Below are 12,849 nucleotides of genomic sequence, written 5' to 3'. Positions count from 1 at the left end.
AGCTTTTTTGTATATTAGATGGTGCCAAAACACAATTGAAGAGGACTATATATAGCCCTCTTATACACGGCTGGCCTTAAAGGCCAGCCTTCAATTCTATATTTAAAAGGCAGTAACGCATGGCTTTTGCGTTACAAGCAACTGCAGGAGGGGGTCAGCCCCACGTGGGCGCCCCTCCATCTAACAGACATAGTATCAAAGTAGATGTCAGTTTGAACCCTGATTCTACATTCTACCATATTTATTGAGGGAGAGTCTGGCCTACACATGAAGGGGAGTATAAAGATATAAAATAAATAATAAAATCTACATATTTTATCTCGGAAACATCTTAGAATATTATAATCCTAAGGATTTGACTAAGTTCTTCAAATTTGGTATTAATAGTTCATGAGTCATTAATCCTAAATTAGATTAGAGCTAGGTCAATATATAATTCACAACATGCCCTAATAAAAACCCAAATATATAATTCAATCAGCATCTCTTACTCAAAATCATATATGAACAACACATTGGCATAATGAGTTATTGTTTGACTAATTAACAGACATGTGAGAAATTATAATTAATAGATGAGCTGTCATTCATCTATTTGGTAACATGTTAGCAGTTAGTTAATATCCAATTAATTATTTCGAGCAGATTATAGTACATCATAGCATGGAGCTGTCATTAGTTAGCTGCTAATAAGAAACGTTTACCCCTTTTATCTCTTTTCATTATAACGAAAGCTACGGGTTTTAACCTACTTCTTCTTCTTCTGCACTATATATACTTCACTCTCATGTCAACTTTCCCTTTGTTTCTTTTTTCTTTCTTTTCTCAGCTTTCAACCGTTACAATTGACGCATTGAAAGTGACACTAAGGACACCTTTACGGAAAAATAACTGCTACTTACTCTCATCATGGAATTAGAAGTAATTAGGATGGAATAGTTTTATTCATTATATTCATTTTAATAGTAAATTAGATTGATGCATGCATGCACTATTCCTAACTTGGAAATGATTAGATTTTCCTTGATTGGGAGGACAAATAGCTGTTCCCATTTTTAGGAATGATGAAGTAATCAAACAATTAGAACAATGATTCTATATGCATGGTAATTTCATTCCAAATTAACTCTAATACATACCAAGCATGCTTTAGAAGTTCTAAACCAACATTCACTCTTTGATTTAAGATCTTAGGCAAATTACAAATTTTAAATCAAAGAGGGTGGATGGATAAACTCCAGTCGGGCGTGGTGTCCACCCAGCACCCTCCCTCATTTTTCTAGGCTGCGTTTGAATGATGAACATAGTTGAGATGATAAAATATTGTTAGAATATTATTTTTTAATTTATTATTATTATGAGATTTGAAAAAATTAAATTGTTTATTATATTTTATGTTAGAATTTAAAAAAAAATTATAATTATGAATTGAGATTAGTTGAGATAGATTTAAATTCTAAATAAAACCCATCTCACATGACTTGAGAAGGGGATGACGGGCGAGCTGGGTGCGGGTATGGGTATGAGTTATCCTTTTATCCTATTCCCCTAGCCAAGACATCTTTAAATGCATTCTCATTCTCTCAAAAGAGGAAAGAATAACTACACATTATGGAAAATAGATATTAAACGTTATGATAGCTGAAACTTTGTTAAAAAATAGTCGCAAAAAATATTAAACGTTACAACTACAATATTAGAAACATAGTCGCAAAAAATTTGTTAAAAAACATTATATATGTGTCATTGTTCAACATTATAACCTTTTTTGTGATGGGAACTGTTTGGAAATGCTACCTAAAACGGATGCACTGAGAAGCTGTAATCGTTCATCATATGGTGCCACAAGTCAAAGCAAATTTAGTACATTTCTAACCTATCTGATATATGTGGTGGACATTGGGAAATGATAGTTATGTCGCTGGGGTACTGCTGGCAACTCTCACTCCCAATTTTTTTTTTTTCTTATTTAATGATTACAGATGTATTTTTTAATAATATTATAATTTTTTTTATTTTTTTTAAAAATATAATTAAAAAAATTAATCTTAAAACTAGGAATGGCTCCGGCGGAAGTTGGGAGTGGTTGCCGGAGAGCCATCCGGTAGACATTTTCCTTTAGTCATGGAGTAGGATTCGACTTTTTATTGAGAATCATGATGTGGTGGGCCAATTTGGCCAAGGGGACACATCTTTTTATGCCACAAATCATGAAAATGTGTGCATTAGTTTAAACCGCAACCGCTGGCGATGATCTTGAAGACTGATACAAAAAGGAGTTGGGTGATTGGAGAGACTCAAAGTAGTATGTACGTGCATGAGTCATGAGTGGGGACTCTTGAAAAGGGGTAGAAAGCTAGGTAGCCCCATGTTCCCTATCCTACTACACAAATATATCCAGAAAAAAAGTGTACCTATATTCGTTAGAGTTGATGAGTCAATTCCGCCGATGAGTCCGTTAAACACTTCGTATGTTTCGGCAGATGCTGCGGGGGGAATCTACTTCTGCTTGAAGATCTAGTTGCCACAGACCAAAGCTTTATTTAAGTAGATGTCCGACTTTTACGGCGTTAAGTGGGGGGAATAAAAACAGTAGATCTTACAACATTTGTTGTTGTTCTTATAAATATTTTGATAAATATTAATAAATTAATAAATATGTTATGAATTCACTAGATAGAACTCACACTTAAAAATTAACTTATAAGAGAAGGGTGCCTAGAGGTTTATAAACCATTAATCAATCACATACTTAATTGATGTGAGATTGTAACAACCTCTCTCTGCATCCCCCAGTACCAGAAGTCAGTGCCATCAAACTTCTCAATCCTAGGTGCTTTCACTTCGTTTCTAGTCATCGTTCTTCGTCGGACTCAAACCTTGGCTCTTGATACCAGTTGTTGTAAAACCAACGATGACAAACAAGTAAAAACAAACAGTAGCAAAAAATCACACGATACAAAGTTAACGTGATTCGACAATGTGCCTACTTAGCAGAGCTGTGAGGGATCTTATTCCAAAGGAGATTACAATCACACAAAGTGAGTTACAAGAGTATCACTCTATTCACACAATCTCAACTCTCACTCTTTAGGGTTTTTTCACTCCCAATATGTTCTCACACCTTTGTCTCTCTTTGTTTACTCTGATCTACTAAATCGTACCCACAAGAGAACAAACATTACATATATAGTGAAAAGAGCACTAGAAACCCTAAACAAAAAAACTAGATTATTCACTCAAGCGGGTGTCAAGCACGCCTTAAGCAAAAAACCAATCGAACATTGGCTCGAGCGAACACTAGGGTTAGTGTTTCGCTTGAGTCCAGTATCAAGCGAACCTTGAGCGAACAATCTAGTTGATCTTCACTCGAGCCCACTGTCGAGCGCACTTCGAGCAAACTCATAGGTTGGATTTTGCTCGAGCGACAATCGATTGAACTTTCTATCTGCACATCTTCTGCTCACAAACCATGCTTCAATGCAACCCAACAGATCAGTTCAAGTCTAAATAACTTTGAAGACCTTGCAAGCCATTGTTAAGTACACGTCTAAATTACCACCAAAAGCGGTGGCTTAATGGTCTTTGGAATACTACCAAATGATTTAGCATGTACAAAATCAATTTTGAGTCCGGCGCCCAACATAGATTTAATTTAATTAGACTATATTTAATATTCAATATAGTTGTGTAAGGATTCATTAATTTGTTAATAGGTTTGGAGTCTAAGGGCAGGTTTGGGGGGTGAAATGAAAATTTTGTGTTTTATTTTAGTATTTAAAATATTATGTTTGAGTATTATTATTGTATTGGGATTTGAAAAAGTTGAATTGTTTATTATATTTTGTATGAGAATTTAAAAAATGTGTAATGATGAGATGAGATGAGATAAAAATTTTATATCTTATCCCACCCTCAAACCTGCCCTAAGTTACCCGACTTAAAAAACTGTCTGTAGTTTCTTGTCATTATAACGTCCTTTAGTTTCTTCTTGTCATCTATAACCGTTTCTATTCAATTTTCAGCGCTGCATGCGAATGCAAAAGTTGGGTGTAGCTATAAATATCGTGTCAGTCACGAGGAGATCATCACAGAGTTGAAGGCAATTAAGGTGAGAAAAATGCATACAATTACCAGCCATCTTTGAACACTTTGGGTAAAGAGTGAAAGGGTATGCTACTCATAACACTTTATCATATGGCCTATTGGCTTTTCCACAAGCCCAAAGGTTCAAAGGACTGCGTGCTATGAAAAGCTGTTCTCACGCACCCAACCATCGACTATAAGGGAATGAAAAATACTACTATATCCATTCCATTTGGCACTTCTATTTGATCGTTTGTTTTTTTTTTTTTAATTTAATAATTAAGAAAGTGATTTAAAATATATTGATATAAATTTTTTTTATTTTTTAAATATATTTAAATATGTTAAAAAATATAAAAAAAAAAAAATTTTTACGCTAGACGTTACGTCAAGATGAGGCAACATAATAACCGCACCCTAAAATTAATGTTCTGAGTGACATTAATTTTATATAAAACTAGCATGACTCTATGACAACGTAATTCTGTTATATATTTTGTCATATCTTTCATGTGGGCCTCGAACTGATACCATGATCTCAATATAAAATTAAGATTACTGTTAATTAATTATGTGTACGATTATTTTCTACTTTTGTAAGTGATATTAGATACAATTTTAGAAGATAAAAATTCTGTATATTCTCATTAAATATAAAAAATTGGAATTTATTATTAAAAAAATAGATTTTTTTTTCTTAATGTAAATCTTAAATTTCTCTATTTTCTTTTAAGGGAGTACGTGAAACTTGTCCATCCTAAAACTGTATATATTATTTTCATATTCATCTACCATTTTATTAAACAAGCGTGTGTTTGCTCGAGCTAATAAACTTAATTCCTCGTTTAGATGGTCCATGTATTTAAAAGAAAATTGAAATTCAGAAGAGATAAAAAAATATTAAGGTCCCGTTTAGATATAAAAATGGTTTTATTTTATTTCGTCATTACAACTTTCTCAAATTTTCACACAAAATTTGATAAATAACTCAATTTTTTCGAATCTCAAAACAATAATAATATTATATCAATATTTTATTTAACTTTTATATAAAATCATCTCATTTCATCTCACTATTCAAACAGAACTAAGTAAATGTTTGTTTGGGGCCTCATATGAGACTCAAAATTTTTATCTAATTTCATTTCATCTTATCACATCTTATTCTCAAACATAATTCAAATACAAAATTTTCAAACTAATCATTACAACTTTTTCAAATTTTTAAGTAAAAAATAATAATAAAAAATTCTAATTTTTTCAAAATTTCAAACAAAAATAATATTATAAAATAATATTATTACAATATTTTAACTTTATAATATTTTTATTTAATTTTTTCTCTCTCTTTTCTCAAAACTCAAAAAATATTCAACTCAAACTCTCTCACTACTATTCATAAACTATCTTATTACTATTCACAAAATTTTCATCTCATACATTGATTTAGCTACTTCAATTTCTAGAGGTTTCCTGTATCTAACCTTGTTCCCAAATAAAAAATAAGGCTATATATGGCAGCTTCAAAACAGCCATAAATCCTTACAACCTTTATATAGTCGATAAGTCCTTAAATTGATCTGCATTTAATTCCGTCCATCTATTTGCATAAATGGAGAGTTTTATATAATGAAATAAACAAGTAAAGATCAGATGATAGAAAAATTTTCCGTGGATGGAGCCTTGATTTAACCAACTTTTACTAGTCTATTGATCTCATTCTATTTAATCTCATTTTAATTTTTAAAATTTTCTAAATTTCTACTTAAAATATAATAAATAATTCAAATTTTTTGAATCTTAAAATAAAATTAAAATTAAAAAAATAATATTTTATTTAATTTTTTACATTCATCTGATCTCATTTGTTTAACTAAACGAGCCAAAGGATAGGTATAAAGTACTAAAGTTTCACCGTTTAGTGGACCACTGTCCTTAACTTCAATATATCCCTACTATAATAATGTTGCAAGTCTAAAGATCATAGCAATGGTGGCAATCTTGCTATTTCGCTAACAAAGAATGGGTATAAATGTATTTACGATACACGACTGGTCCCTGGAGCTATTGCCTATAAACTACAACGAAGCAAGCAATAGTTGGTAACGGCAATTCCAAAAGAAACCCATTGAGACCAAAAACATCAAACCATGAGAACCCAACAGCCACCTCACTTCCTCCTCTCCCTCGTCTTGGCAACATTAATTTTCCGGCTGCAGCCAGTCCCGACTGTCGGATATCCCGACCCCACAACCACGACCGACGCCACCGATTTCATCCGTACGAGCTGCGGAACAACGTTGTATCCCGACCTCTGCTACACGTCGCTGTCCCGGTATGCAAACGCTATACAGCAAAACCCGGCTCAGCTGGCCAAAGTTGCCATAGCCGTGAGCCTCGCCAAGGCAAAGCACCTGGCCTCCTTCGTGTCCAACGTCTCCCGCCATGCCGACTACGGCACAGACCCACGAACGGCATCCGCGCTCCATGACTGCTTCTCCAACTTCGGCGACGCCGTGGACGAGATTCGCGGCTCGCTGAAGCAGATGCGACAGGTGGGAGCCGCGGGAGTGGATTCGTTCAGGTTCCAGATGGGGAACGTGCAGACTTGGATGAGCGCGGCGCTGACGGACGAGGACACCTGCACCGACGGGTTTGAGGACGTCAGAGACGGTGAAGTGAAGACAGAAGTGTGTCATCGGGTGGCGAAGGCGAAGAAGTTCACGAGCAACGCGCTTGCTTTGGTTAACAGTTATGCCGCCGATGGGATCCCTTGATGGGGTTTGCTTTTTGTTGTTTCCGACTTGAGTTTTTATCAGTGAATTAATTAAGCAGACAGATTGTGGGAGTCTTGAGTGAGAGTTTTGTGCATATTTTGGGCTTTTGTGTATTTTTAACTTTGTGTGCTTGTAGATCAGAAGTGGCGATATTTGCTAGTTAATCGATATGTTTTGTGGGATTTACTTGATGTCAATATACACTTTTAACGCAGCTAGCCCATGTTCTAACATAAACTCTAATGGATATTTTATATATATATATACACAATAACTTAATCTGCACATGAGTAGGACTCGTTTAGACATTTAAAATATCATAAAAAATGTAAATAACAGTGAAATGATTTGAATTGAGATATTTTATTGAGTTTTAAAAAATGAGAGAAAAAATTGAAGTTAAAAAATTGTTTAAATATAGTTCTTTTAATGTTATTTTTATTTTAAAATTTGAAAAAATTGTATTGTCTTTTGTATTTTGTTTGTGAGTTTGAGAAAATTGAAATTATTGTTGTTTAAATGATATTTGGAGAAGAAATATCTAAAAATATATGAAATTATCTTGAAATATCGGAAAATACCTTAAAACACTTGTGTTCCCAAACTGCCTGGTTTGGTCACACAGATCAAATTATCTCCTCTTATCTCATATAATTATTACAAATTTTTTAAACTTCTACATAAAATATAATAAATAATTTAATTTTTTCAAATTATAAAACAAAAATAATATTAAAAAATTTATTATAACAATATTTTATTTAACTTTTAACTTTTATCTCGTCTCGTCTCATTTATGTAACCAAACGAGACAATTCTACCACTATTATCGCTATGAAGTATTAACTCCTCTTAAAGTTGAAATAACTTCATCGGAAAAATCTGATATATATAAATATATATATATATATAAAAGGGGTCCCGCAAGGGCCAGGCTCCCTTGGTTATTAAATTTTAAATAAGATTATTTTTGTATATAGTTAAATCCATATATGATTAAAAATAAGAGAAATTCTATTTGTAGTCCTGAAGTGGGGACTGTATGTGCAGGCACATGCTTAAATGAAAGAAAACATTATTTTAAGAGGGATAATTTTGTAATTTTACAAAAATTTTAAGTTAAAATAGCCTAGACCTGCACATGCAATCCTCACTTGGAGACTGTACCTAGCATTGCTCTAAAAACAATAAGGTTGGCTGATCAAAATTAAAACTAGTCTTTTGTTTTGTGAAGCTGATGCTCTTGAATAGGGAAGGTTGATTAGTCTTTTGCAAGGTTATGAGACAACTTCAGGACAAATGTTAAACCTTGAGAAGACCACTATCATTTTCGGCAAGAATACAACCAAGGTTACTCAAAAGTATATTCAGTCTATAGTTGGGATGAGGTCTGCAATGACATATAAAAGATACATTGGGTTGCCATCTGTAGTGGGAAGGGACAGAAGCAAGTCTTTCCAAGAAATCCTTGATAATATCAGATTGAGGATTAGTAATCATAGCGTAAAGATGTTAACTCAAGCAGGGATGGAAATATTTATAGAGGCTGTGGTTCAAGCTTTTCCTACCAACATTATGAGTGTCTTTAAGCTGCTTAACTCATTACTGAAATCTATTAATAGTGTCATCCAGAATTTTTGGTGGTGGCAGCAGGAAAAAGAGAATAAAATCCATTGGGTCTCTTGGAAATTGATGGGGAAGGCAAAATCTGTTGGGGGCATAGGTTTTAGGGATCTCGAATGTTTTAACAAATCAATGTTTGCTAAGCAATGCTGGAGGTTGATTCAAGAACCTGATTCTCTAGTAGCTAATAAGGTGTTTAGCCTTGTTCAAGGCTAAATATTTTTAGAATTCTACATTTTTAGAAGGCAAAATTGGGGTCTAAATCTTCATTTGTTTTCTTGCAGCTAGACATATTGTGGAAGCAGGCTCCTGTTGGAGGATTCGTAATGGGAGTGATGTCCATATATGGCAAATGGCTTGGTCATTCTGCTCCTAGTAAGGTTTTTAGTCCTATCAAGAAGTTGGACTGTGAAGCTACTATGGCAAACTTGATTAAGCCTAACTCTAAGCAATGGAAGTTTGACTTAGTGCAGGAGATATTTGAGCAAAGAGAAGCCAACATTATTCTGAAAACTCCTATAAACACTATGAACAGTAGGGACATAATTATATTATAGGGCTCTAAAGATGGTTGCTTCTCAACGAGGAGTGCTTACCATATGGAGAAATCGAGAGAATTGGCAAAAAAGGGTCAAGCATCAAGGAGTAACCAATTTGAAGAAGTTTGGAAGCAAATCTGGTAGCTCAATGTGCAACCTGGTGATAAGGTTTTCTTGTAGAGGGCTTCTCTCGAGGCTCTTCCTACCCAGTCCAATTTACTTAAGAAGAAAGTTGTAGATCACCCTTTATGTCCCATCTGTTGTATGGAAGAAGATAATGAGATTCATGCTCTATGGAGATATGAGTCTGCTAAGAATGTTTGGAGTCAGAGCTCTAAAAAATTATAGAAATGCTATCTGCCTCAATCCTTTATGTTGGAACTTTTTGATGCAGTTCTAAACTCAATGGAGACTCAGGTTGTTCAAGAGTTTGTGGTGGTGGCTAGAAGAATTTGGTAGAGGAGAAATTATTTTATTTTTAATAACGAGTTCTCTCATCCTAAATTGATTGTGAAGGAAGCCAAAGTTATTCTTAACATGCTGGTAGAGGAGGATCTTAATAGAAGCAACAGGAGTAGACAATTATGCTCATCCCTTGAATTGGTTCAAACTAAACTGGGATGGATCTGCTGATAAAATGCATGGACTTATTAGAGTTGGTGTGGTTATGAGGGACAGTGCAAGTCAGATTATAGCAACAATGAGACTAAGAAAGCACTTATTTCCATACCCTTCCCTGGCTGAGGCGTATGAAGCTCATCAGGCTATCAAGTTTGGTTTGGATCTAGGACTCGGATATGTTATTATTGAGGGGGATTCCCTACAAGTTATCAATGCTCTACATAGTGATAAGGAAGGCTGGAGTAGTACTAGTATGTTTATGTGTGAAGCTAAACAGTTGATGAAAAATTTTGCTAAGTAGGAGGTTTCTCATGTTAAGAGAAATGGTAATTTCATGACTCACTTATTGGTAAAAGATGTTCTTTCCATTTCTAAAATGGTTGTAACTATGAAGGATACTCTTTCTTGTATCTCTTCTTTATTATAATGGAATGGCAATAGAGATTTTCCTTTCAAAAAAAAAAATAAATAAATAAAACTAGTCATCTTCCAAAAATAGTTAATGAATTACTAAAAAAATCCCAACGTGTTTAACCTATCATGTGTATTTATTTTTACATATTATGCAAAAACAAAAGAGCCTATAATATATTATAAAACAGTCTTCCTTATTTGTTTCTCCTAAGACTCTTATATAAGATTTCGATCTATTGACTTGTTTAATTTGTGAGAATGCTTTCTTGCCAAAATTAACATGTATATGTGATAAATAGTTAATTTGTTGGAAAAAGCAATTATTTGTGACGAATTTAAATTCGCTGCAAATAATTAATCTAGCTCCAAAAATCTTTATTTCTTGTGGAGATGTGACCCGTTGATTTCACAATTGATTTTTCTTAGCGGTTCGGATTTAATTGGCTCTCACACGCAGGTACACAAACACGTGTGTACCAGGGCCGGCTCAATATGTTCCGGGACTTAAGGTTAAAATTTTGAACTATGTCTTTTTTTAAAGGTAAAATTAAATAAATTTATTTTTATTTTTATATTATATTTTTATTTAAAAATAATTCCTATCATTTTGTGAAGTAAAATTATTGATTAAGATTTTATACCACATTTTCAATTAATACCTGACTTAATCTTTATTAGAAAATTTTTGATTTAGAGAGAATTTTATTAAATCTAGTTTTACAAGTACTTTAGACTCTTAGACACAATTATAATTTTTATTGTCAATAAAGTTCTATAAACAACTTACACATTTGAAAAAAAGTGGGCTCTTTGCCTCTTCAAAGGATTATACCAAAACCTTTTATGAACATTGAAAAATTAAAATTTGCTATTTATAATTTTCACATTAATTATATATTAAACTAATAATGAAAAAATATAAGTGTAGTTTTAGAAGGAGAATAGGTAAAATAATTATTATATGTGATACTTTTAAAAAATAATAATGATATAATATCTATTTGATCTTATTTATATTCTTCTTCTCATTGAATTAATTTAAATTTTTTATTAGATATATATATAAAAATTATACTTTACATATTTTTTTAGGAGCCTTCTTTCATTAGGGGCTTAGGCAATTGCCTAAGTGGCCTAATGGAAGAGCCGGCACTGGTGTGTACACACACACACGAGGTTGGAGCCTACGCGTGCAAGACACGTAGTCATTGTTAAAAGTGTTACTACATTTTTAATATGGTACATATGAATTTAAAATCCCTCTTCCCTATGTATAAAAAAAAAATGCATATCAATTAGAGCAAAAATTATGGTTAATATTATAGAGATAATTATAAATATATGCTATAAATTTTATAAATGATTATAATTATATTTGAAAAAAATTAAGAAAATAGAAAATATAAAATTATTGAACACATAAGAAATCAAATGTATAGAACTCATTATATTAAAATTAAAATAGGATATAAATTAATGCTCTATTCGTTATAAAATCAATTAAACATGTATATAACAACGACGACGACGACAACAACAACAATAATAATAAAAATAATTTTTTTATAAATGAAAATAATAAAATATTATTATTTTTAATTATTTCAGAAAATTGCATGGATATAATTGTTATTGGAATGATGTCAAAATAGATTATTAATTTGAAATTTAAAAAAGTATAATATTTTGTTTCTGAACGAAAATAATATTAGCTTCAAAAGTGTTATTCAGTATGATTCATTATTAAGAGAAATAATATGAAGACAAATTTTATGATTTTGAAATGATATCCTATAGTAATAAAATATTATTCTTTAAATTTAAAGACAATATATATTTTCATTTTTGAACTTAAACATAGCTGAAATTCTATAGACCATACTCTTATCTCACTTCTATACTACTATGATGAGTAGACACTGCCCATCAGCTTTTGAATTAAAAAAAATTAAAAATGATCCAAAAGTGATAAAAATGCCATATTTTTTATAGTAGGATGAAAGTGGGATGAATGTGTAGTTTGTAGCATTACTCTAAACATAATATCATTATTCTTTTCAAATCTGGAATTACAATATCGATCTTAGAAAATAAAAACATGTTCTTACCAAAATAGTTTTCTAAATGATAAAAAGTGTTATTGATTCTTTTAATAATAATTTAAGAATGAATTACAAATAGATTAACATGAAATGAATTACCACAAAAAACAAAACCGATGAATAAATTGAAACCTAAAAATAATAATTTCATTTTGTAAAATGAATATAATATTATTAGTCTAATGACTATGATTTATTTTTTATGAATTACTATGAAAAATAATATGAAAATAATTGTTATTTTTTTTCAAATAATATATACGAAAATACTATTATTTTCAAATCTGAGAAGAAATATAAAAAAATATCCTAATTTGTTAATTTGTTCACCAAAAGTTCAATAAATCAAAATCTTCAATTTAGATTATTTCTAAGTTTCGACATTTCATTATTATTATATTTTAATTAATATTAGGATAACAGAAAGTTTAATTATATTTTTAATGATGAATTACTTATGTGTGAACTCAAACAAAAGTTACTATTAGTGAGACTATAGCCTGTTTTACTTATAGAATAAATATGTTCTACGTTCTCTTTAATAATACGTGGATTTGTTTGCATTTTAAAAATGGTAAATAGAAACTAGATAACAATTTATCTTAAAAGGTATATAAAACATTTCTATTAAAAAAGGTAGGCCACTATCTCCTATTATTTTATTTTTGAAAATTAAAATTGAGACAA

The 12,849-nt window shown here is 31.5% G+C and overlaps 2 protein-coding genes across 2 annotated transcripts; both read left to right on the top strand.

Annotated features, from left to right (window-relative positions):
- Nucleotides 1-6,174: 6,174 nt before the first annotated feature.
- LOC108995512 (21 kDa protein) lies at nt 6,175-7,081 on the top strand. Its single transcript, XM_018971091.2, has one exon. The coding sequence runs from the start codon at nt 6,237-6,239 to the stop codon at nt 6,861-6,863; it is 627 nt and encodes a 208-aa protein (XP_018826636.1). The 5' UTR covers nt 6,175-6,236; the 3' UTR covers nt 6,864-7,081.
- Nucleotides 7,082-8,162: 1,081 nt separating this feature from the next.
- LOC109015307 lies at nt 8,163-9,043 on the top strand. Its single transcript, XM_018997784.1, has 2 exons — nt 8,163-8,678; nt 8,771-9,043. Exons 1-2 carry the CDS (start codon nt 8,163-8,165, stop codon nt 9,041-9,043), a joined length of 789 nt encoding a protein of 262 aa, XP_018853329.1.
- The last annotated feature ends 3,806 nt before the right edge of the window (nt 9,044-12,849 follow it).

This window comes from Juglans regia, chromosome 16 (assembly GCF_001411555.2).
Source record: "Juglans regia cultivar Chandler chromosome 16, Walnut 2.0, whole genome shotgun sequence".
NCBI lineage: Eukaryota > Viridiplantae > Streptophyta > Magnoliopsida > Fagales > Juglandaceae > Juglans > Juglans regia.
This window is presented reverse-complemented; position numbering and strand designations above follow the sequence as displayed.

Coding starts and splice junctions, on each gene's coding strand:
- LOC108995512 (XM_018971091.2), top strand. CDS start 6,237: ATGAGAACCCAACAGCCACCTCACTTCCTCCTCTCCCTCGTCTTGGCA.
- LOC109015307 (XM_018997784.1), top strand. CDS start 8,163: ATGTTAAACCTTGAGAAGACCACTATCATTTTCGGCAAGAATACAACC. Junction 8,679..8,770: donor ATTCTCTAGTAGCTAATAAG/GTGTTTAGCCTT, acceptor GTTTTCTTGCAG/CTAGACATATTGTGGAAGCA.